At 45.4% G+C, this 25,877-nt stretch overlaps 1 protein-coding gene across 5 annotated transcripts; it reads left to right on the top strand.

Annotated features, from left to right (window-relative positions):
- Positions 1 to 675: 675 nt before the first annotated feature.
- Positions 676 to 25,720, top strand: KCNE3 (potassium voltage-gated channel subfamily E regulatory subunit 3). 5 transcript variants are annotated; one of them, XM_040489328.1, is made up of 4 exons: positions 13,854 to 13,996; positions 17,892 to 17,961; positions 20,223 to 20,377; positions 23,829 to 25,720. In XM_040489328.1, the coding sequence occupies exon 4, from the start codon at positions 23,869 to 23,871 to the stop codon at positions 24,166 to 24,168; it is 300 nt and encodes a 99-aa protein (XP_040345262.1). In that variant the 5' UTR covers positions 13,854 to 13,996; positions 17,892 to 17,961; positions 20,223 to 20,377; positions 23,829 to 23,868; the 3' UTR covers positions 24,169 to 25,720. The 5 variants fall into 5 exon arrangements, 4 of the variants coding, with proteins under 4 accessions (XP_040345263.1, XP_040345264.1, XP_040345262.1 ...); XM_040489329.1 differs by lacking the exons at positions 13,854 to 13,996; positions 17,892 to 17,961 and adding an exon at positions 676 to 1,481; XR_005794663.1 differs by lacking the exons at positions 17,892 to 17,961; positions 23,829 to 25,720 and adding an exon at positions 21,414 to 21,568 and having other exon boundaries at positions 13,852 to 13,996.
- Positions 25,721 to 25,877: the final 157 nt, after the last annotated feature.

The raw sequence follows: 25,877 nt of genomic DNA, 5'->3' as shown, positions 1-25,877 counted from the left end.
CTGTCATTAACCTATATTCTTTCTAGGCCTTTTATTTCCCTCCATGGAGCCAACAGTACTGTTGTAGGAATGTGGGAGGTGAGTAGTAGTTGATAATTACTTTGTAGTATTACTGCAAAGAAGGAAAACAATTATTCCCGGGAAAAGTGGAGTTAGGTTCTCATGGTTGGAAGGCTGTGCATAGTGTTGCTCCCCATCTAGTACTCGACTCCCCTCTCTAGCAACCCTAGCAACTGACCATAAAGCCTGATCTTGGCTGAGACTGGTAAAGAAACATTCACTCCATTTATTTTTGGTACCAGGTACTGTGTTAGCCCTCTTAAGTACATTCTCTCATTTAGCAACTGGATCACTGGGAATCGTTCTGCATGGTGTAGTGACTGAGTTACCTGGCCTTCCTGAGCCTCTGTTTCATTAGGCTCAAGGCTTGGCACAGAATAGGCAGCGGGAAATGTATGGTAATTATTAATGTTCACCAAATATTTCAGGCAGGGGGCACCTGGGTGACTCAGTTGAGCGTCCGACTTCAGCTCAGGTCATGATCTCACAGCTTGTGAGTTCGAGCCCTGCATTGGGCTCTGTGCTGACAGCTCAGAGCCTGGAGCCTGCTTCAGATTCTGTGTCTCCCTCTCTGTCTCCCCCTAACCCACTCGCATTCTGTCTCTGTCTCTCTCAAAAATAAAATAAACATTAAAAAATGTTTTTAAAAAACATTTCAGGCAGGATGGTACTTTGTGGCTCCCTTGTGGTTGGGTGGGGCCAAGTAACTTGTTCTGATCAATGAGTTATGAATGGAGGGGACATGCCACTTCTGAGCTGGAGCATTGAATTGCTGGTGTCAGACCCTTGGGGTTTCTCTTTCCCTCTGGAACGGTGACCAACAACATTCAGGATAGCGGCTGCTTCCGGAGGGACTGCAATGAGCAGAGGCCCCTGCTGCTGCTGGACAGGTGGTATGGTTAAGCCACTGAAATGCAGGCGTTGTTCATTACCACAGCATAATCTAGCCTATTCTGACTGATACAATACGTATATAGTAATTAGGAGTCTTGTATTTGCAAATGTAGAAACCCCACTCAAGTTCACTTATGCAAAAATAGATAGATAGATAAATGAATGAACGAATAAATAAATAAATAAATAAATAAATAAATAAATAAATAAATAAAGAGTGACAATGGAGGCATTATTGGAAAAGGTACTGGGGAGGGCCTCATAAAATGCAAGGGTAGGTCTGCCACTGGGCTCAAGAACAGAACTGGAGCACGTAGCCCTTTAGGAGCCCAGACAGTCTTTTCTCTCCTATTCCCTGCCAGGCTTTTTGGTGTCTGCTTCCTTCTATCTGGCTTCAGTCCAGCTTTCTCTGTTTCCCAGGCTGCATGGTGGAAGACGGCTGCTGCTGCTGCTGTCATCCATTAATATTGGAGTAGTCAAGGAAAACCCCCAGGTTTCTGGCTTGAGCAACAAGGTGGATGCTAGAGGTATTGCTGGGATGGGAAACACTGGGTGGGGACTGAGTTTAGAGAGGAAGATAACTCGTTCAGTTTTAGGTAAATCAAGTTTGAAACACTTTTGGGAGATGCAAGTGGAGAGGACCAAGAGGCAGTGGATTTGTGGATCTGGAGCATGGTGTGATGAGTTATGTTTTAGGTCTGGAGACAGAAGAGGAGGGCAGAAGACTGACAAATGTGAGGCATGGGCGAGGAGGGGCAGGCAAGGAGGCACAAAGGCAGCAGGCAGAGAAATAGTTGGGGGCCCAGAATGAAACAACAGGCAATCTCATTCACTCCTCTGGCAGCAGAGCAGTCTAGGTAGGATGATTTTTTATTTTTAATTTTTATTTTTTTTTAATTTTTGTTAATGTTTTATTTATTTTTGAGACAGGGAGAGACAGAGCATGAACAGGGGAGGGTCAGAGAGAGGGAGACACAGAATCTGAAACAGGCTCCAGGCTCTGAGCTGTCAGCACAGAGCCCGACGCGGGGCTCAAACTCATGGACCTCGAGATCATGACCTGAGCCGAAGTCGGCCGCTTAACCAAGTGAGCCACCCAGGCGCCCCTAGGTAGGATTATTTTAAGGGTGAGAAAACCAAGGCTCAGCAAGGCTAAGTGACTTGTTTGAGGCTATGCAGTTAGTAAGAAGCAGAGTCAGTCCCCGGCTCCCAGGCTGGGTCTCTCCACTCTTCCACAGTAGCCTCTGAAGGGTGAGCATGCCAGGCATCCTGGAAGAGCCAAGCCTTCAAGAACAGGTGGGCTGTGGGTCAGCAGAGCCAAGAGGATGCAGAGCAAAAGGTCAGAGTAGGATTGAGGCCAGGCCTGTGGGATCAGGCCAAGCCACTGCTGTGGGTTCCTGGCTCTTCTTCCTGCCTGGACAGAGCCCACCTCCGGTTTCCCACAGGGGCCCTTCCTCCAGGAAGGAAGCTGAGCGTATGAAGAAGGATATTTAGCACCTCCAGAAGGCCTCTTCTTGTTTGTGCAGAATCTTTTCCCCATAAAGAGATTGTTCAGGGTCTGGTAAGTGAGTGTTAAACATAAGGTTGTGACCAGCTGCTGTGTCTGGTTCAACATCTTGTTCCTCCAGTGATGCTGGCAAGAAACCAAATCAAACCAGCTCTTGGCACTGTGACCCAGTACACCTTACTTCTTGGGGAAAGCCTCTCTCTCAAAGCCCTATGGAAATCAGATCTTTGCAATCTCAGTCTGATTTTCCTTTTTGCCAAATTACAATTTGCCATACATGTAACCCTACCGTATTGTAACACCTATAAAACTGAAAAAGAAAACAATACTTGCACTCCCACCTGACAACACATCCCGTCCATTTGCGTGTCTCTAGTACTTTATCATGAACAGACATTTTATGTACTTGTATTTTATGTACTTGTAATTATGTACTTGTAATTATGTGGGTACAATTATGTACCAAATGTAACCAAGCATTACATACATTTTCCCACATTGCTACATAATCTTTATAGTTATATTTTTGAATGTCTTAATTTTGTTTTCATTTTGCTTAAAACTTAGAATTTAATGTTTTTTAAAATATAGGTAATGCATGCACATGGGACAAAATTTAAAAGGTACAAAATGGTAGCACTGAAATGTAAGTCTTGCTCTTATTCTTTTCCCCTGTAAACTCAGTTTCTTTCCTGGAGGCTCAAATGGTGGTAAATTCTTTTTTATATACTTCAGAGATATTTTATGCAATCTGTAAGTGTGCATGCTTATATATGTACATTCTTTTTCATATAGTAACATACTATAGACACAGTATTGCACTTTGCAGACTGTTTCAGATCAATATATAAAGAGGAACCTCATTTTTAAAAGTGACTACAGAGTATTCCATTCAGTGGATTTCCTATGACTTATTTAGCTAGGATCCTATTGAGGACGTTTAGGTTATTGCTAATCTTTTGCTTTTACAAACAAGGCTGCAGTGAAAATCCTTATAAAAGTGTGTGTGTGTGTGTGTGTGTGTGTGTGTGTGTGTGTGCACGCGCGCCTGTCTGTCCTTCTGTCTGTGTGTGTTACATCACACATGGTGAGTACATGGGTTGCATTTTTAGAAGTGATTTTCTGAATCAAAGGATATGTGTGTTTTTATTTTAATAGATATTGTCATATTGCCTTCCATAAAAGTTATACCAATTTATACTCCAATAATGTACAAGGGAGATGCCTGAATTTTAAATGTTCCAGCATTTTAGGGGCACCTGAGTGGCTCAGTCAGTTAAGCCTCCGACTCTTGACAGCAGCTCAGGTTGTGTTATCGCCGTGGTGAGATGAAGTCCTGCATCAGGCTCTGTGCTATCAAATTCTCTTTCTCTCTCTCTCTTTGCCCCTCCCCCACTTGCACTGTCTCTCTCTCAAAATAAATAAATAAATTGAAGGTTAAATGTTCTAGCATCTTAGGTTTTTTCTCCTTTTTGAAATTTTTTTGGTATAAAATCTTTTTAGCATACAACAACGAACCCCCACATACCCATCATGCCCCTAAAGCAGTCATCAACTCATGGCCAGTCTTAGTTTGTCTAAACTAGTACCTACTTCCTGCTTTCTCCCTGGATTATTGTGAAGCAAATCATAGATACCATATTATTTCACCCATAAATATTTCAGTATGTATTCCCCAAAGATAAGGACTCAAAAAAAAAAAAAAAAAAAAACCAAACACAAAAAACAAACAAACAAAAAAACAACCCACAATAGCATTATTACACAGGAAAAATACTTCAGTATCAACAAATATTCGATTAATACTCAGATTTCCCCAATTGTTTGCTTTTTTTTTTTTACACTTGGTTTGTTCAAATCAGGATTCAAACAAGGTCTGCACACTGCATTTGTCATGTCTCATAAGCGTCTCTTTAGTCTCTTTTCACCTATAGATTACTCCCACAACTTAAAAAAAATCTTTTTCTCCTGTGTTTCCTGAAGATTGAAAGGTGAAACCAGACATTTGATCTGATTCAGGTATGGTTTCTTTTGGGCAAGTTGGCTTCATGGGTGGTGGAGTGTTCTTAAGGCACACAGTATGTTTTTCCTTTTTTTGTGATGATCATTCCCTAGATCCATTAATTTGTTAGGAGTTTATAAAATGTAATACTCTGATTCTGTCCACTTACTAGCTGGAGTATGGTTATAGAACTCAACAAGATCAGTGGCATTAGTGTTGTTACTGGCATTTTATTAGTTTTTTAGTTCTTTTCATATTCACTAACAGTCTGTATTGAATACAAAATTATATATAAAAGATTTACTTTTTTTTAACGTTTTATTTATTTTTGAGACAGGGAGAGATACAGCATGAACAGGGGAGGGTCAGAGAGAGGGAGACACAGAATCTGAAATAGGCTCCAGGCTCTGAGCTGTCAGCACAGAGCCCGACGCGGGGCTCGAGCTCACGGACCGCGAGATCATGACCTGAGCTGAAGTCGGCCGCTTAACCAAGTGAGCCACCCAGGTGCCCCTAAAAGATTTACTTTTATGGTTGCATTAGTTTTTACCGAGTTTAAATCTGAACATATTTAGATTGCCAACACTGACTGCCTCAATAATTTTGGGGGGATCCATACATTATTCAAATTCAAGAGACACAGGTATAAGACTAAAGTGTTAATGTTTTTTGCAGTTTACCTAAATTGTGAGGTTTTCTAATCCAGAGACTGTTTGTTCGTGTTTGTACCTGAGTACCTGGCATGTAAAAGGAAGCAGGTTTAATGTCTATGTTACTGTGAAGAATTTCCTACAGCCTCCACATTTGGTTCTTTTGTTGATGGATATGGATATCAGGTCTGTGAAGCAGTCACAGTGGCCATGCTCACAGCTTCCAGCTCTTTCAGATATGGAGCAGGCAGCTTCCATTCCTGAGTAATTCTGATTGTGAGAAAGTTAGTCGTCACTCTAAACTGAAACTTACCTCTGACAGTGTCATAATTCTACCCCCTGCAAGGCCTCCTCTGAGAGTCCTTTCCTGGCCTCATTCTACATCCCCCTCAAAAGGCAGTAACCACAGCGTGTTATAGTTACTTGTTTCCATGTCTGACTGTGAGCTCTCCAGGCAGGGACTGTAGTTGCATCCTCTGTGGCCTCCTGGGGACCTGCCCAGGGCCTCATGCAGAAGAGGTGCCCAGAAATGGCCTGTTGAGTCAGCAAATGAATTCCATCCTGGGAATGGTCTCTTCTTCATGTTTTCTTTCCTGATTCTTCTGTTCTTCACAGAACATGGCTTCCAGACTCCACACCCCTGCCCTTATCTCATTAGGCTTTAATTGGCTAATGTGCCTTTAATCTGTGTTGCTTGGAATTGAAGATAACATGGCTGGTATGGTCTGGCCAGTGTGAGGTCTGTCAGCCTGTGCTGGGCCTTGAGGAGGATGGATCCGACTTGGTTCCTGTCTTCAGGGAGCTCATAGCTTTGTGGAGGAGACACACCTGTAAAAACAATTCACAATAAACTGTCACAAGTACCATGAGAGAAGTTTGCACAGGGTACTGTGGAAACATAAAAGAAGTGACAGATTTTATAAGGGAGGAGGGGGGCAGAAAAGGCTCAAGGTGACATTGAATTAGAATTCTAGGTTCTAAGTAAGAAAAAACCCAGCTCAAACTAGCTCAAATGAAGAGTATTTTAGAACTCAAAACTAAACAAGTCTGGGGCTAGCTTCAGGCACAGATTGATCCAGGAGGAGGTAGCATGTAAGGGGGGAGTTAGCCAGCCCCCGGAGGAAGGTGCTCCAGGCAGAGAGACTAGCACAGCAAAGGCCTAGAGAGGATAGAGAGCAGGTGGGTATTTGAGGAAATGCAGGTTGTCTTCCTGCCTCTTTCTAGGGTGAACAGCCTGCGTTCACAGCCTCCCCCATATTCCTTCATTCTCCTACTCCCTCCCTCTGCCCCCTGCGTGTAGAGCAGGATAAAGAGGAATGGGGCAGGCTCCCACCCATCAGACTGCTGCCACTGCCTGTACTCTCTCCCACTCGCCCTTCTAGGTGCTCACCACCCTTCTCCACTACCACAGGCCTCCTTGCTCTGGAGCTCCCATCTGCATTAGAGCAAAGGGAGACAGTGGTAGATGACTATAAGGAAGGGAAGGAGTAGGGGCAGAGAAGGATATTTATTTCCTCAGCTCTCTCCCTGCTGGGTCAGCATGGGTTGGGTACAGCCTCTACCAAAAGCCACAGCTCCAGCCTGCTGCCCTCTGCGGTTTCCTGTAACCCCTTCCTCCCCTGCTCTCTGAGCCTAGCCACTGTGTCTCTCTCTCCACCCTGGCTAGCCAGGGGGGTGGCACCATTGCTTGCTGGTTTCCTGAACCTTCCTCATACTCTCTTCAAATTACCCAGTTTCAGGGAGCCGTCTGTTTCCTACCAGAATGCTGACACCCAGCTCTCACCTGCAGCCAGAGGTGGGCTGGGGGCATGCTGGGCCCTGTGAAGTACTGGGTTCCTGTGAGGGGATAGCATTACTCAGGTCAACTCCATTCCACCACAGACGCCTCTCTCCAGCCTGACCCACAGGGATCCAAGGCTGTGCTAAGCATTTTACACGCTTTATGTCAACTTCACAGCAAATAACAAACCCACAAGGTTGAATTACTGACTGTTTTACAAAGAGGAAAGCTTTGCCCAAGTTCACAGTTAGTTAGAGGCAGTCCATAGTTTGAAGTCAAATCTGGACTCCAAAGGCCTGCACTCCTATGACCCCCACTCCACTTTCCTCATAGGTCAAGGGAAAGAACCAAATGAGACAGTTGGTGCTTTTGAGATGCTGAAAAGCCAACACACCTGGTTGGCCTGAGAACTGTGCTATGTCGCATCCCTCCCAAGAAGGCCAGGCTGAGTTTTTGATGGAGCACTGTAAGGTCAGAGCTGGCAGGGGACCCAGAGATCAGACAACCTCATCCCCTCCTATGCCCAGGAGGGAACAACCCCAAAAAGGACAAGTGGTTCCTCTTAGGTCCCACATTCCTGCAGGAATCAGAATTCGAATCCAGACTGTCTGCAGACATCCCGTAAACATATCAGCAAGAAGGATGCAGCATTCCCCTCAGAGAAGAGTTCAGAAGAGAGAAAAACAGTGGAGATTAGGATGGGGGGGTGGGGAGGAGCTGGTTTCTGGACTATAGGATTTCAGATTTGGGGAATGCAAGGCATGTCAGAGCCCATCTAGAAAATTTCCCCGATAGCAACTCTGAAAAGGAAACCCTGCTTGCACACCTCTCCAGTGATGGGAAGCGTATTCTGGCCAGAGGCAGCCTGTTTGTTGTTCCCAGTGAGCGGAGATCTGGGTCCTGTGACTCCCCCGTCCCTAAGCACAGTTCTGGGTCTTCTCTCTGGGATCCATAGAACATGTTCGCTCCCTCTGCCCCAGATGTGTGAGCTGTGCTCACAGCACACTTAATCCCCTCTTCTCACTTTTGCATGGCTGTGAATCTCTGGGTGTCCTCCTCCCTCCTCCCTGTCTGCTCACTTAAATGTCCATTTACCCTACTTCCCCTAATAACACCCATATCTTCCTTAGGAATTGTACTCCCACCGACTTTATGTTTATGTGTTATTTTTTATTAAGGTGTAATTGGCATAGAACATCATGGTTTCAGGTGTACAAATAATGCTTTGCTCTTTATATGCATTGCAACTTGATCACCACTCTAAGTCTAGTTAACACCTTACAGTGTTCCAAACTTTTTTTTTCCAGTGATGAGAAATTTTAAGAACTACTCTCAGCAACTTTCAAATATGCAACACAGTATTAGTGACTATAGTCACCGTGCTGTACATTGTGTCCCTGTGACTTGTTTACTTGATAACTGGAATTTGCACCTTCTGAACACCTTCACCCATTTCTCCCACCCAAGTTTATGTGGTTTGAGTAAAGGTGACACCCTGCCAGCCTCTTTCCCTGGCTTTCTGTGACTGGTGCAGAGATGGGCACTGGGCCTCTTTTAGGACAATACGAGTCAGACCCAGACTTCTGCCAGGAGGGTTGTGGGGGAAAGGAGCTCTTCCTACTGGCTTTGCAGACAGAACAGAGTGTATACATGGAACTGCAGACAGCCATCCTGTCACCACAAAGTGGGATCCTGCCTGAGAAGGGAGCAATAGTGAGAGAAGCAGAGACAAAAGATTCAAATAGCTTCATGAAGACATCATCTGAGCTCCTGGATCTAGCCATGCCTGAAGTCAGTCCTCTGATTGTTGTAATTACATGAGCCAATAAATACCATTTTCTACTTAAGTCCGTTTGAGCTGCATTTTCTGTCTGTTGCAATTATGACTCCTGACTGAGACACTCACTTCCTCTGTACATCTCAGTCCTAACTTATCCTACTTTCTTCTGCCTTCTTTTATTGTTTAAATCATAAGATTTAAACGTCCATATTCATACCACTATGAACAACATGCCCTCATTAATAGTTATTCTTTATGTAACACTTGCTATGTGCCAGGTACCAGCTAAAGCACTTTAGAAATAATATCTTACTGCAATTCACAGATGTAACTACTTTTATCCCCATTCTACAGATAAGGAAACTAAGACTCAGAGAGGTTAAACTCTCACAGCCAATAATTGTCAGGGCTAGGATTCAAACCCAGCTCTGTTGGACCCCAGAGGCAGTGTTCTGGACCAGTTTCTTCCCAGGACATAGCATGTGTGAGGGTGAGGTGGGGAGAAGATGCTACAGAGATCTTTAGTTTCCTGACACCACACCATCCCACCCTTGCTGTACCTCTTCCAGTGCTCTTTTCACTGCTCTGTGCTGCTTGCAGAGGCAGGAGAAAAGTGATGCTCGGAACAAGGAGACAAAGTGTTCTGAGGGTCAAACTGACAGGCCAAGAGGAGACAACTCACAGAAGTATGGGCTGCTGATGGGTAATGGCATAAAATAACTTGATGTGACCATTAAGCTTCCTCTGTGTTTCATGCTGTATTTTCCCTGGTAACCCAGGCTTTTAGCACTGTTGACAGATACAATCTGTGCTCACCCTACCTCTGAACCCTTCTCCCCCAACCTACTAGACAGACATTGAGTTATATCCTGTGTATTCTATGGTGAAAAAGACACACCTGGTTCTGAAGGGGCACATGCACTCGAATGTTTATAACAGAGCTATCAACAATAGCCAAAGTATGGAAAGAGCCCAGATGTCCATCGATGGATGAATGGATAAAGAAGAGTGATATATACTACAATGGAGTATTACTCAGCAATCAAAAGGAATGAAATTTTGCCATTTGCAACTACGTGGATAGAACTAGAGGGTATTATGCTAAGTGAAAATAGTCAGAGAAAGACAAATATCATATGGCTTTACTCACATGTGGAATTTAAGATAGAAAACAGATGAACATAAGGGAAGGGAAGCAAAAATAATATAAAAACAAGGAGGGGGACAAAACATAAGAGACTCATAAATATGGAGAACAAACTGAGGGTTACTGGAGGGGTTGTGGGAGGGGGGATGGGCTAAATGGGTAAGGGGCATTAAGGAGGACACTTGTTGGGATGAGTACTGGGTATTATACATAGGGGATGAACCACTGGATTCTACTCCTAAAATCATTATAGCACTCCATGCTAACTAACCTGGATGTAAATTAAAAAATTTTTTAAAAAGAAAGAAAGAAAGAAAAAGACACACCTGGACTGTATTCTTGTAGTGCCTACAGTCTGATGGGGAAGGCAGACCCCATGTCAGTACACAGCTAAATAGGAGACTAGGTTGAGTTCTCTGAAGAAAACAAACAGGAAACTGGATTGATAATCGTTCCATTTACTGAGAGAATGAAGACTGAGGGGAGCCAGGGAAGGAAGTCAAGGGTTCCAACCCCAATATGTCATCCAGAGATGTCAAGTAGGTAGTCAGATATAGGAGTCTAGTGCTCAGAGGAGAAGTCTAGTCTAGAGGTTTAAAAAGCATCCTATTGGGGCGCCTGGGTGGCGCAGTCGGTTAAGCGTCCGACTTCAGCCAGGTCACGATCTCGCGGTCCGTGAGTTCGAGCCCCGCGTCAGGCTCTGGGCTGATGGCTCAGAGCCTGGAGCTTGTTTCCGATTCTGTGTCTCCCTCTCTCTCTGCCCCTCCCCCGTTCATGCTCTGTCTCTCTCTGTCCCAAAAATAAATAAACGTTGAAAAAAAAAAAAAAGCATCCTATTATCCTTCCAGGATTTCTCAGGTTCTATCTCTTCTTGGAAGTTTTCCCTGATAACGTAATTCCTAGTGATCTCCCCTTCATGACATTGATTCACCAATTCATTGATTCAACAAATTCTCAGTAAGATCTACTCTGTGTAGACTCAGTGTTGGCTACTGCCCTCAAGGAGTCTATGTTCTAAGTGTGGAGTCAACATATAAAGTGGACAATTATAAGACAGACTGGTAAGTCCTGTGTTCAAGGGAAGTGCAAGGGGCTGCAGGAGAACGGGCCTGTGTATCAGCCAGGTCCTGCAGGAAGCAAATGGCCATCTCAGGTCAGTAATTTGAGGAGGCTCTATTCAAAGAGGTGGGCAGGGAGTAGGGAAACCACAAGGATCATGAAGTACCCTGGGGCTTGAAACATTTGGGCATCATTACCTCCCCAGGCCTGCAGGGGAGAGGGAAGAGGGTGGTTACAGGAACGCGGAAACAAGTAGAGCTCTGAGATAGGGCTGACAGAAGCTGGGAGCTTCAGCTGAGGAATGCAGCAAGAGAAACAACAGCAAAAGATTTTTTTTTAAGTTAAATATATCAGATGATGTTAAATGTTACTGAAAAACCAGGCAGAGAAGGGGGTTAGGGAGGACAGCGGTAAGGAGGGACTAGGATTTTATATGGGATGGTCAGGGAAGACCTCAGCCAGAAGGTGGCACTTGAGCAAAGACTTAAAGGAGGTGTTATCTCCAGGTGAGTCTTTCCCTGACCCCTTCAATCATCCCACCCCACTCCCCTGCCCAACCTGTCCTCAGGTCAGGGCCTTGTCTCCAATTTCTTTGGATTTGAGAGTCCCCTGAAGGCTGTTTTCAGACTATGGTCTCCCTGAGACAGAAACTCTGTTCCATCCTGTCTTTTCTCATCTAATAACAATAGGAGCTGCCACCTAGTAAGCACATGCATCACGCTGGACCCAGCTCTGGGCCCGTTACACACATTGGGTCATCTAAGCTTCATTGCAAACCTGCAAGGCACAGAAAAAGAAAATGAGGCATCTCAGTCCCCTTTCCAAGAACCCCTTAGGCACCTGGCTTCTCTAACACGGTTCCTGCTCCATTCTCACTCCAGAGCAGGGGAAGTGGAGGACAGACCTTAAATTTCTGAAGGACCAAAAAAGGGAACGAAAACTAGGCATACACTTTATGTCTCCAGTGGGCACAAGGACCAAAGGGTAGAAGTAACTAGGAGGCAGTTTTTGTCAAAACGTGAAAACATCCTAACAATCAGAACTTTGACTGCCTCAGAAGCAATGAGCTCCTTGTCACTAATGGTGTGCCAGAGAAGCTGGACAATCTCATGTCAAAAATGAAATGTAGGTAGGGCACCTGGGTGCCTCAGTCCATTAAGCAGCTGACTTCAGCTCAGGTCGTGATCTCACAGTCCATGGGTTCCAGCCCCACGTTGGGCTCTGTGCTGACAGCTCAGAGCCTGGAGCCTGCTTCAGATTCTGTGTCTCCCTCTCTCTCCACCCTTCACCCATTCGCGCTCAGTCTCTCTCTGTCTCTCAAAATAATAAATAAACATTAAAAAAATTTTAATAAAATATAGGGGATTCTTAGGTGAAGGATTTGACCAGATAACTCCAAGGGTCCTTCCAAGTTAGGTTCTATCACTAAATGATTCTAGAACTCTAAGATGGTGTGATTTTAAGTCTATGATTCTAGAATTTTATTAAAACGAGATAATCCTTATCTTCAAAGAACTTGCAATCTAGTAGATGAGATGGGCAAATAGTTACTTTTGATAAGCGTAATAAAAAGTCCTATAGAGTAAATGCAAGGCCCTGGCAGAATGGGGAAGGAACCAGGACTGTTTCCTTGAGGCTGATCTTAACAATCACTCACATCAAAATCATTGGGAATCTTTTTTTTTTTTTTTTTTTTTTTTTTTTAATGTTTATTTCTGAGCTCCATTCCAGATCTCCTGGATTGGAACTTCTGGTGTGGCATCCAAGTCTACTTTATAAGAATGAGCTCCTAGGTGATTCTTAGGCAGACTGAAATTTGGTACTGCATGCCCAGAGTCAGGATGACTTTTCTGAGAGGTGATAATCGGACTGAGGAAAAGAAGTAGCTGGGTCAAAATATGTAACCACAGAAATAAAATGGCAGTACTGTGTTTTGATAAAGAATAGCAGTTTTGTACAGCATTCCCTCCATGTGGTAGATCTTTTCAAAATGATAGCACTTCTTAAATACAACCTGAGATTCTGTGATAAGGGCCTCAGATATCCTGGAACAGAGCTTTGTTTACAAGGGAGCAAGAGCTGGCCTCAGTTTATTATTAATTAGTCCAAGGTGGGAGGCTGTTAAAGAGGGCTCTGATAAGGACTCCCACAGAGTCCCTGAGAAGCTATTCTCTGCCACTGTCCACTCTGCTGCCCATAGCCTCCTGGTCCTCATTTTCCAGCTGCCCCTGGCTGCTTATCTTTTCTGGAGCCTGCAGTGTCATCAGCAAGAAAGTAATAGTGTGAGGGAGGGCCTGGTGGCCACAAGTGCAGGGTGTTCTGGGACATGAGGTACAGCTGGAAACAGTTGTGTGGGCATGTGGGGAGCTGTCGACACGTGGAAGGAGGAGCATAAGCTGGGGTGAAGGAGAGAAAGTGGCATAGTAGATTCTAAATCTGAGCTCCGCTGCTGGCTTCTCTGTGAGCCTGGGCAAGTTCCTTCCCCAAGCTGGCCTCTGCATTCCTGCCTGGAAGAGACGGTTTGTGTGAGATGATTTCTCCAGTGACCAATGGCTTTAATATTTTGGATGCTACAATCTCATCTGACCCCAACCACCACCGTATGGTGAAGAATGCATGCCAGGAACCGTACCCATTTTACAGCGAGGAAGCTATGGCCCAGCGCGGGGCAGTGACTTGTCCACCACCACACAGCCACTTAGGAGCAAAGCCTTATTCCCCCAGCACCCAATGTTCAGCCTCACCTTTTGATCAGTCTCAGGCTGGACAAACTGAAGCAAAGTGAGAGGCATTTGGTCTCCCGTCCAGGAAGCAGGCGCTGCAAGAGACGGAAGGATCGGAGCCCTCGGCTGTGTAAGGCCAAGCAGCTGGGCGGGGGCGCCCTAAGTCAGCCAGAGTAGAAGTGGGTGTGCTGGGGCCGGGCGGGGCTGGGGGAGGAGGCGCCCTGGGGAAGGTTAAAGGGAGCAGAGCGCGGGTCGGGGCGCAGAGCCGAGGGGGCGCGCAGTGTGCTAACTGGCCACCCGAGCGCCAAGGGGTGCTGTGCGGAGGCACTGGGGAGCACAGAGTGCGGTGTCCTACCGACGGACGGGCGCCCCTCAGAGGCTTGCCGAGAGGCAGGTAAGGCGCACTAGCAGGGTCGGGAAAGCTGGGTTGCAGCTGAGGGTAGAAGTGAGGAGTCTTCCCGCTTCCCGGGAGAACGCCGACCCGAGGTGCGGAACGGCTCACGTACGGAGCTGATCCTCCCCAGAACCGAGCTGCAGGGATCCCGGGGCCCCACGTGGCGCGGAGCTGGGCTCCTGGCGCACCCAGCCTGAAAACCATGGGGGCTTGCACCGGCACTCACAGGCCCCCGGACCGCGGCTCGAAAGCTCTTTCCACGTCCACAAATGTGCGTGCGAACACCGGCTGGTCCGCAGCGAGAGCACACGCAGAAACACCCTTCGGGGACCCTGCGTGGTCTTTTTGCTCTGCCGGAGCTGACTTGCCCATTTGCTACTGCATTGTGTCCTGCGCCTGGGGACTTTCAAAGGCACACCTTCTGTTGCTAATAACAGAGGTCTAGGTTGGGAGTCGGGAGACTGGAGTTCCAGTTTACAGGTTGTGTAAACCTGTGCAAGTCCCCTACCGGCTGTATGCCTTGTGCTGTCTTTTTTTTTTTTTTTTTAACTTGTTTTATTTTTTATTTTTTTAAACTTACATCCAAATTAGTTAGCATATAGTGCAACAATGATTTCAGGAGTAGATTCCTTAGTGCCCCTTACCCATTTAGCCCATCCCCCTTCCCACAACCCCTGCAGTAACCCTGTTTGTTCTCCGTATTTATGAGTCTCTTCTGTTTTGTCCCCCTCCCTGTTTTTATATTAGTTTTGTTTCCCTTCCCTTATGTTCATCTCTTTTGTCTTAAAGTCCTCATATGAGTGAAGTCATATGATTTTTGTCTTTCTCTGACTAATTTCACTGAGCATAATACCCTCCAGTTCTATCCACGTACTTGCAAATGGCACGATTTCATTCTTTTTGATTGCCGAGTAATACTCCATTGTATATGTATAGCACATCTTTATCCATTCATCCATCGATGGACATTTGGGCTCTTTCCATACTTTGGCTATTGTTGATAGTGCTGCTATAAACATGGGGGTGCATGTGTCCCTTTGAAACAGCACACCTGTATCCCTTGGATAAATGTCTAGTAGTGCAATTGCTGGGTCGTAGGGTAGTTCTATTTTTAGTTTTTTGAGGAACCTCCATACTGTTTTCCATGGTGGCTGCACCAGCTTGCATTCCCATGCCTTGTGCTTTCTTTTCCTGGGTCACTACCTGTAGAATGGGCCTCTCCGTCTTGTTGCCCCACACTCCGTGTGACATGAGGGGAAAGAGGTCTGGACCTGGGTGGGATTCTCTTACCTAGAAAGTAGATGAGTTCTGACAGACCCTTGTATGAAGGCCCATGAAGAGTATCTCCTCCTTTCCCTCCTCCCCATCTTCATCAATTTGCATATGGGGAAACTGAGGCAGCAGGGAGATAGCTTGCCTAGGAACATACCAGGACCAGAGAGAAGCAAAACCCAAGCCCCCATTACTTCTAATCCAGGGCTGTCTCCACTTCACCTACAAACGTGCATTGTAAAAGTGTAAGGTCCTCATTTTGTAATGCCATCTATCAACTTTGGTGGTTCCAAATGGAGTAGACCCCTGCCTGAGGCATGGAAACTGCTTTCATATTTTCTTGATTCCTCAAGATGATAACCAACAACGTTCTTCATCCCTCACTCACTTCATACATCTCAAAACACATTTCTATCCATACACTGAATGAGCAGGTGCTCAAATACCTACTGAGAGGGAATTAAGGCAAAACCCCCATCTTACTGATGGGGAACATGAGGCCCAGAGTGGAGCCGTGACTTCACTGAGACACACAGCTAGACACAGCCAAATAGGGGCAGGTCTCTTGATTCCAATTCCTGTGTGTTCTCCATTAACTATAGGACTACCAAATGGTACCCCTCAATGGAAAGGGACTACAGGGCTGATCAGAGTATGAGAAACAAGGAAGGCTTCTGAAGGAGGAAAGTGTGTCAAGAATCAAGAAGAGTAAGAAGAACCTGTTGGCTTCTTCAGAAGATAGAGAACTAAGGCAGCGGGCGTGGGGCAACACTTGGTAATCTGGAGGTGGGGGTAGAAAAACAGAAAAGAAAACCAGGTGACCCGACTGCCCCATAATTGTCTCTTATGTTTCTATAATACTTGGCAATTTCTAAAACACCTTCCTCTGTTGTCTCCTCCAGTTCCCATGTGAGGTAAACAGGGCAGGGATAATTATCCCCATCTCATACATGAGTTTCAGAGGAAATAAATGCAGTGCTCAAGGTCACATACCCAAGCATACAGCCAAGATTGGAACCATGAAACGCACACATGAAAGGCAAAATCACAGGCTGGGTGACTGGAAATTGGACTGTGTGTGTGCAGTGGTTGGGTGTGTGTGGCCACACCCTGAGTAGGTACACAGGGAAGAGGGTGGCAAAGCCACTGCTAGTGTTTTGGGGCCAAGAATGTTTGCCCTTTGGATTGAATGGGATTCAGGTGCAGGGAACATCTGGGCTTTCAAAGAAGTCTTAGAATTCCTTCTCCTCTGAGTCACTTCCCCACCTGACTGAGACACCTTCTTTTCTTTGAGCCACCCCTTCCCCAGACCAAATCAAATATGTTTTGGCCTGCTCTTGCTTTTTAAGTACTGTAAGCTGTTTTCGTGAATGTCTATGTGTGTACTGGGTAGGGGATGGTCTAATAAGAAATGGCATTGATTCATTTTTTTTAATCAATTTTTAAAATGTTTAGTTATTTGTTTTGAGAGATAAAGGGAGAGAGAACACAAGCAGGGGAGGGACAGAGAGAAAGGGAAAGAGAAAATCCCAAGCAGGCTCCACACTGTCAGTGCAGAGCCTGATGCAGGGCTCGAACCCACAAACCATGAGATCATGACCTGAGCCGAAATCAAGAGTCAGATGCTTAACCAACTGAGCCACCCAGGTGCCCCTGATTCATTTATTCTTGAGTGCCTACTATGTGCTTGGGCCCAGGGCATAAAGAAGTATGTGAGGCACAGGTCCCTGCCCTCACACCTCACAGCACATAGTTTAGCATACATATCTACATATATTGATACCTATACACACATACACTTTCAGTACAGCATAGTGCTCTAATAGGGTTTTATGCAAAGCACTTTAGGAACAGACAAGAGGGAAAGACTAATTGGCTAGGGAGTGGGGAAGGGGGTCTCTCAGGAGGGGGTCTATAGAGGTGACATTAGAGCTGGGCCTTTAAGGATGAGTAGGAGTTCACCAGGAAGATAAAAAGAGGAAGGAAACTCCTCTGCCTAAGAAAACAGCATAAGGAAAGGAAAGAGGTGTGCAAATGTGAGGAATGTTGGGAGAATGGTCTGTAACTCAGTACCAGTTGGCACAGGGAACTGGGGAGAGGCAGGGTCATATCCAAAGAAGCTTCAATGACAATCTGAGAAGGTTAGACTTTCCTACAGGCAACGGGGAACTGATACTAGAAAGGTCCGTGATGCGATACCAATTTGTGATCCCAGTTCATGGGGCTGTGAGGCCTTGTGCAAGTGGTTTCCTCAGGGAAGGCGTGCTCTGTTTTCCTGTTTGGATGGGGATTGTACTAACAACATAATTATTAAGATCCCTTTCAGCTCAGATTCTATCTCTGTCTCCTTCCAACTTTTTGTTAAGGTCCATACCTTGAACTCCTCCTCCCACTCCACTGGCTCCCCAGTCCATGTGGTGATAAGATTACAGAGGGACCAATGGCAAAATTGTGTGGTCCCAGGGATTGCCTTTGGATCTCCATCTGCTTTGTGTGACTTTTTCCCCCTCACCTCTCTTTACCACATTTCTAAACACTTAAGATGTTCACTCTGAAAGAGTAGCTAAAACAGAGCAGTGGGAAAAACCAAAAGAACCAATGGCGGAGTTTCATTTTTCCCCAGAGAAACCTGAAAGAAAACCTAAGATGCCCAGTTCATCCTTCAGATAACAGCTTTACAGCTCCACCCCCAGGTTAGACACCTTTGAGTTCTAACTCACAGGGATGGGGAGTTGGGGGGATGAGGTACCTGGCTGGCTCAGTTGGAGCATGTGACTCGAGTTCAAGCCCCATTTTGGGCATAGAGCTTACTTAAAAAACAAAAAACAAAACAAAACAAAACAAAAACATTTAGGAAGAATCTGTTAAGGTGCAGGAAATAGAAATAGCAATAGAGTGTGGAAGAAGAGAGTGAGCCTGGCGTTTTGGGGGATCAGGAGTGGGTCTAGAGCAGAAAGGACCATAGGAGATGAGATTATAAAAGAAGGTTAACTCCTCGTCCAAAACATGCCAACATCCCCCCCCCCCCCCCCATCCCTACTAGATCCTCGATTGGTGAGAATCTGCAGTACAGGAAAAAGTATGGAGTTAGAGGATACGATGCTACAGGACACGAGAAGACTGTGTTCCATATGATGCACAACTCAGATGCCAGGGAATGTTGCCATTGGTAGTGGAAAGAGCACCTTAACAGCACATGCCCCCAAAGACCTCGGTCCTCATCAGAGCTCTGCCTGTCACTAGTCGTGTCATTTTGGGCAAGTCACCCTCCCTCTCAGAGCTTCCATTTCCCCATCTACAAAATGGAGTCGTTGGCCTAGAATCTAGATTCTAAGTAATCTTTACAATCTCTTTCAGCATGGTCAGTTCCTATTAACTGGTCTATCTTCTGTTTCAAGTTAAGAACTCTCCGGAGCAGAGCTCTATCTGCCCCATTATGAACTTTATAATCAGTGACTATCTTGACAAAGGAAGCCAAGGAGCTCAGAAAGAGGAACAAAATTCTCATTGTTGCCAACTACCAATCCTTGGACCTAGAGGCAGTTCACAGAGAACCAACCCATTCTTTATCAGCTTTCTGTCTCTCCTGACCCAGCAATGCCCTTGCACCCAGGCCCTCATTCCTATCCCAACCCAGTACCTAAAGATAATGTAAGAGTGACTTCTTTGCTTCCCCTGTCAGCACCACAAACTTCCAGGTCTATCCAGAGGCCCCAGAAGGAGGATCTGAGGGATCAATGATTTCATGAACTTTTACTGCCCTCACTGAACCCTGCATTGGAGCCCACCCCATCCCCCACACTGTCCGTCCACCCTCATTTTCTGCACAGAGTCTCCCTCCTTCCCTGGCTAGATCACCTGGACAGATGAACTGTTAAGAAAAAAAGCCAAAGTCAACTGATTTGACTCTCAGTTTATCTAGGCAGGAATATTCAGTGTAACTTAGTCCTTGTCTCAGGTACATCTTTAATCTGTGAGAAAAAAGTCTGCAGCCTTCCTTATCTTGTGATTCAGGGGCTCTAAAAAGACCCCAAAATACCTCTCCCACCAACCTGTCCAATCTCCCATAATCTCACAGTGTGGTTTTGTGATTTGTACCTTTGTGGGATGTTAGAGCTTACTGCAACCTTGCCAGATTACATAGTTAAAGTGCCTTCATTTTATAGATGCAGACAGAAGCTGAGGCCCAGAAAAGGGAAGTCACATGCCCAAAGTCACACAAGTAACAACTGAACCAAGACAGCTCCTTGGGTTTCCATTTCCTTAACTGTAAAATGAGGGAGGTTAACTAAAGGTTAGACTAAATGGCCTCTGAAGGTCCCGCCAGCCTCTGCTCTGCAAAAATAAAACCGTCACCACCCCTGTGCGGCACCTGGTACCAGACGCTGCAATTTTCTTCTTTAATTTTCACAATGAGTTTTGCTACAGATAGTGCTGATGCTGTGACCATGTATTACCCAGTCTCTCCAAATAGGTTCATTGGAAACATCATTTGTGTCTATGTAAAATATCAACCCACTGCCAGCTGCCACCCTGCCACACACATCATTCCCTTGGGGCTCAGGCTCTTTGAACCTTTTAGAGACTTCTGTTAAGATACCTGTACCCTTAGGAAAGGGAATATTTTAGTCTGCACTATTGGCAGCTCCCTGAGCAGGAGTCCACCTGTTAAACTGAGGTTTTATCACAAAGTCACCCAGTAGAGACATCGCGGGCCTGGGGTTGGGGGACAGCAATCAGATGTCCCTTAGCCACTGCACAGTTCCTGTAACTGCAACCCTAGGCTGGTCTGACCCAGCTGCTGCATAAAGGGGAGGGGAAGTGGGGGGGGGTGGTGCACAGCAAAGCTATTGCACAACCCTTGGGGCCCCAGCCTTAGGAGATCCACCCTGGTTCTGAAGATTTTTCTGTGTGTCTGATTTCTTCCTTCCCTGCCTCCTCCCCTGTTTTCCAGCACTGGGCCTTTCCTTCTCAGCTCTCAGTGTCAACACTGGGACCCCAGATGTGTCCAGAGACACCCTGAAGAAGCTGAGGGGCAGGGGAGCCTTAGGGCACCCACAGGGAGATTTCTGAAGCTGATTCAGAGCCAGAGAATTTGCCTACTATTTGGTGAGTCTTCCAGATATAGGTTCCCCTTCCTCTGCCCTGTCAGTTAAAACTACTTTGCAAAGGATTTCTAAGAAAACTGGTAACAGTGACTGCTCCGGGAAAGAGTCCTGGACCACTGGGAATAGGGAGACTTCGTCTTCACTGTATGTACTGTGTATACATACTTACTAGATTGAAACATTTTTTTCACCATAATAAAAGTGTATGCTCAAGCAAGCCTGGAGGGAGGCAGGACAGGGATAATAGTCTTTTGTTGTTGTTTTTAATCATGGTTTAAAAAATACATGAAATTTACCATTTTAACTATTTTTAAGTATACAGCTCAGTATCATTAACTGTATTCACATCGTTGTGCAACAGGTCTCTAGAACTTTTTCATCTTGCAAAATTGAAACTCAACCCATTGAATAACTCCCGATGATAATCATTTTGACAGATGAGAAAACTAGAGCCAGAACATGGCAAGAAGCCCATTTCTTTCCAAGTGGGATCCTCGCGCCTGTGTGGCTCAGTCGGTTAAGTGTCCAACTTCAGCTCAGGTCACGATCTCGTGGTCCGTGAGTTCGAGCCCTGCGTCGGGCTCTGGGCTGACAGCTCGGAGCCTGGAGGCTGCTTCCGATTCTGTGTCTCCCTCTCTCTCTGCCCCTCCCCCATTCATGCTTTGTCTCTCTCTGTCTCAAAAATAAATAAACGTTAAAAAAAAATTCAAAGTGGGATTCTCCAGGCACTCCATCTATCTGTTATCTGCCTGTAAAACTGTCCAAGGCCCCTTCTTCCCTAAGCCATTCCCCACATACCTCTCACAAATCACATCTGTGAGATCTTAACTCCTGCCCCCACCTTGTCATCCCCATGGTCCCAGCTCAGGACTCAGTGTCTTCTGCCTGAACTATTTCAGGACCCTTGTCATTAGGCTCCCTGCCTCAATTCTTGCCTCCTCCAGTCCATATGGCAGCCCGACTGTCCTTTCAAAGCATAGATCTCACCACTGTATTCCCTTTTAAAATACTGTTCCATGGCTCTTCCCCAACTACAGGATAAAGTTCCAGCTCTGCAGCCTGGCACTCAAGGCTCTCCATGATCTACTTCAGAGAAGTCTCTCTCTATCCCATGGTCTACATTGTTTTTTGTTTTTTTTTTTTTAATTTAAATTTTAATGTTTGTTTTTGAGAGAAAGAGACAGAAAACGAGCAGGGGAGGGGCAGAGAGAGAGGGAGACACAGAATCCAAAGCAGGCTCCAGGCTCTGAGCTGTCAGCACAGAGCTCAACGCGGGGCTTGAGCTCATAAACCATGAGACTGTGACCTGAGCTGAAGTCAGCTGCTTAACCGACCGAGCCACCCAGGTGCCCCTTTTCTAAACATCCTTGTTGTCATGCTTGTTTACCTCTTTGCTTTTCTTGCCTTCTCTACTTCCTAAAAGCCCTTCAAGGTCCAATTCAAATGCCTCCGTCACTGAATACCCTCTGAGTCTTGATCAGAATTTGTCCCTTCTTTCTCTAAGCCCCAGTAGCCCTTGGCTTGTTGCCTTCATAATACATCAGCAGGCAATGTCCCTAAGTTCAGGGACTGGGTTTGAGCCTCCCCAAGCTCCCAGCATGAGGCCTGCCTAACAGTGGGCCTCCATACATGATGACTGGCTGAATGATGAGTTGAGCCATTAATTTCATTGTGCTGCTCCTGCTTTCCATTGGTCCATACAAGGGAAGAAGAAGGCACAAATTTCTTACCTGACAATTGAGGTAGTAGATGAGAATCTCTGCCTTCTGGATCTTAACTCCACGAGCCCTTGTTCTCTTTCCCTCCTCCGTCCAGACAAGGTAGTTCAAGTACTACTTACCAGGGAGCCCCAAAGGCCTTGCACGAAATGTAGGCCAGTCCTGGGTGATTGCTGTATTATTTAAATTCTTCCCCCTAACTTCTTCATTCATAGAGTTGTTCATGAATATTGATCATGGTCATAACAGTCATCTTTTGTTTGGAAGAGACCATATGTAGTATTCAAGTTAGTTTCAGTTAGGTTGACAGATCTACCTAGATAAAGGAGGGCTTTGGAACCAGTTAGTGAACTCTGAGTGATTGGCCTGTGGAAAAGTCCCTAAAATAGCCATTTTTACTGGAGACTATTGAAGGAAGAACAGCCAGCCAGTTACTAGGTAGACCCCTGGGGAAACACAACACCCAGCCAGTCTCAGGGTAATCCCCTAGACTTGAGGGAGAGATACAGTCCTGCTGACCAGGAGCATGTGGTCTGCTAATACCCTTATCAATAACAAGAGAATAGCCACACAGTGCCTTACATGTAAGTGCTGGTCAAAAGGGAGGGTTGCAACAATAAAGCTTGTGGAATATGGTTAAAGGATAGAGAGGACTCAATGAAGTCTTCCTGAAAGAAGTGAGTGTGGATGGAGCCTTGCTTAAAGAGAATGACATGATTTTTCAGAGATTAGGATACAAGGTTGTCTTTGGATGTTTTTCTATATTATGGACTGAGGATCTCTAGGAAGAAGGGGAAGGGACATTTATTATACACCAGGTACACAGTGACTTTGTGTCAGAAGGCAGGAGAGTTGAGGTGCCTGTCTCTTCCCTCTCTGGGGTAGGAAAACTCCAAACCAGACTGAGTGTTCCTTTCACACCCCTACCCTCAGGTTCAACCCTGTCCTTTTCCCTGGTGTCCGCAGTGGTTATCAGCCTCTCCCTGTTTCCCCCACCGCCTCTTTTCCAACAGAATTTCCCCTAAATAGCTAGCAATACCTAGAGCATTTGGGACATAATGTGCTTAAAAGATCAAATGACCCAGACTCTGGCCTCCAGGTAGGGTGAAATTTAAGCCATCCCCAAACTTCTTGTAAATGCTGTCCATGGAATATAAAAAAAACTGTGCTGAAGGAGGGCTCTGGGTAATGTCTTCTGATGGTGCCACACAGTCCTGCCGAGAGCTGGCCCAGGAGCCAAAGGAGCTGTAAGCCGGCCATCACAGAGAGGGACTCTGTCTTGGCTCTACTTCCAATATTCTCTGTGATCATGGACAGGCCACTTAATTCTCCCTGGGCCTCAGCTTCCCTTTGTATAAAAATGGAAGGAATTAGAGTAAATAATCCCTAAAGCCCTTGTAGCCTAAAGCTCGGTGATTTATAGAATCAAAAAAAAAAAAAAAAAAAAAAAGAAAGATTAATATGGGTTACAATGGTTGAGGAAGGCTTTATTCCACAAGTATTTATTGAGGACCTACTGGGTGCTGTCTTAAGTGCTTGCATATAGCAGTTAGTAAAACAGACATAGTCCCTGCCTTCATTGACCTGGCAGTCTAGTGGAGAAGACAGACAAGTAAACAAATAGGTAGAATAAACTGTGATGTTGGGATTTTCGCTGGGGTTTGAGGGAGTCGGGATGGAATTCAAGCTGCAGATGACAGAAGCTATCCCCTTTCTCTTTTCTGTCACCAACAGAGCGTCCTCCAGTTCTTTGCCCACTGCAATCCCTATTGCTATGGAGACCACCAATGGGACTGAGACTTGGTACAAAAGCCTGCACGCTGTGCTGAAGGCTCTAAATGCCACTATTCACAGCAACCTGCTCTGCCGGCCAGGGCCAGACAACCTGACAGAGAAGCGGCAGGCCAGCCTACCTGGCCGTGATGACAACTCCTACATGTACATTCTCTTTGTCATGTTTCTATTTGCTGTCACTGTGGGCAGCCTCATCCTGGGATATACCCGCTCCCGCAAAGTGGACAAGCGCAGTGACCCTTATCACGTGTACATCAAGAACCGTGTGTCTATGATCTGATGCTAGGGGGCCAGGAATGGCAGAATATCAAGACACCAGAACTCAGTGCTGGACCACATCAGGCCTCAGTGTCCCCATCTATAAGATCAACAAGAGAAAGGGCTAGAAGAAGTCATCATTAGGGTGGGAGGAGAGGGGCTGGGAGACCTGGGCCTTGCGGATAAAGATTTTTTTTTTCCAGCAAAAGCAGACTTTTGGGAGCCCCATGAACAAATATATAGAAGTAGCAAAAGATAGTAACCACTACTGGTCCAGTGGCTGGAGTACTGGGAGCTAGGAGCTGGAGGCTGGAGGAAGGAGAAAAGGAAGTTGTAGCAGAAGCAAATGAAACGGGAGGATGCACGGAGGACATGTTTTTTGATGCGCTATCTTCAACGACCATGAAAAGCAGCAGTGATTACCATATCACAGATAAGAAATGAGTAACGTTACTTATTTATATTTGTTCACATTTTATCTTTTTCCAGACATTTAACATTTGTGAGTTTACCCCCTGTGAAGGAAGCAAATTAAGTACCATTCTGCCCATCTGGGCCAGAGTAGTGCCATAGCTGGAACATAGGAGCTCTGGTTTCCTTGCCTAGTGCTTTTTAAACACGGGACAGGATCCAGGCCTGAAACTTACACAATTCTGGGGGTCCCCTTAAGAAAAAGAATTCAAAATAATTTTGCTTTTGCAAATATTACAAAAACGTATTGCCATGTCAATACATTACTAGGACCCCTCCCAAGACCCTAAGGAGCCATGCAAGTGCAGGGCCCTGAATGTTAAGGCTCTTTAGTTCCATGATTCGTGCACTTCTCCAGCCAGGTCACAGTGCCCTTCCGAGCCACATCTCCAGTCACTACCTCTAACACAGCCTCTTCTGATTTGATTAAACTCTGGGAAGAATTTTCTGACACCAAACTGAAATCTGCTTCTAAAAGGTTATTATCACACCTAGAAGATTACCATATTAAAAGAAGGAGAGCATGCAAGGCAGGTACCTGGTTCAGTGGAAGGATTCTGGTACATGAACTGAGTGGTCATGCCTTTCTCTGATCCTTTTCCCACTTCCTCACAATGAAACAGTTCAACTTGAAAGTCTCTAAGAGCTCTACTAGTTCTGACATTCTGGTCTTCACATACATTAGATTAAAACCATAAAATTGTGTTTGTAGGTCAAAAGCAGCTGAATATCAGTAGTTTTCATATGGTTCAGCCTAATATGTGCAATGTGACGAGTGAATACCTTACAAGCTACAAATCCCCAGCTGGAACCTCGCACTGTTCTGTTTGATTTCTGTTTAAGGGATGTACAAAGGGTCTCCAGAAAGCCCTATTGAAACATACATATTTGTATATAGCAAAAACCCTGAAAGAATATTTTGATAGTAATTATCTCTGAAAAATAAGGATTGTGATTTTCCCTTTTTTACTTAAAAAATTATGTAATATTTGATTTATCTGACCATAAGTATGCTACTTGTATAATCGGGGGAGGGGGGGAGGGGGAAGCTACTTCCACCTTGAAAAAATAAAAATAAATGCTTGTGTGTTTCTTGAATGGAAGATACAGAACACATTCATTCCCATGAGCAGTCAGTTGTGTTAACTCCCTGCAAATCTGTGCTGAGCCCCATATGTGCTCAAGCCTTTCTTTAGTTTTTCTTTTTTTTTTTTTTTTAATGTTTATTTATTTATTTTGAGAGAGTGAGCATGAGCAGGG

This window comes from Herpailurus yagouaroundi, unplaced genomic scaffold (assembly GCF_014898765.1).
Source record: "Herpailurus yagouaroundi ecotype Mexico unplaced genomic scaffold, PumYag 180, whole genome shotgun sequence".
In the NCBI taxonomy this organism is placed as follows: domain Eukaryota; kingdom Metazoa; phylum Chordata; class Mammalia; order Carnivora; family Felidae; genus Herpailurus; species Herpailurus yagouaroundi.
Note: the sequence above shows the minus strand (reverse complement) of the source record. Positions and strands in the feature narration are given on the sequence as shown.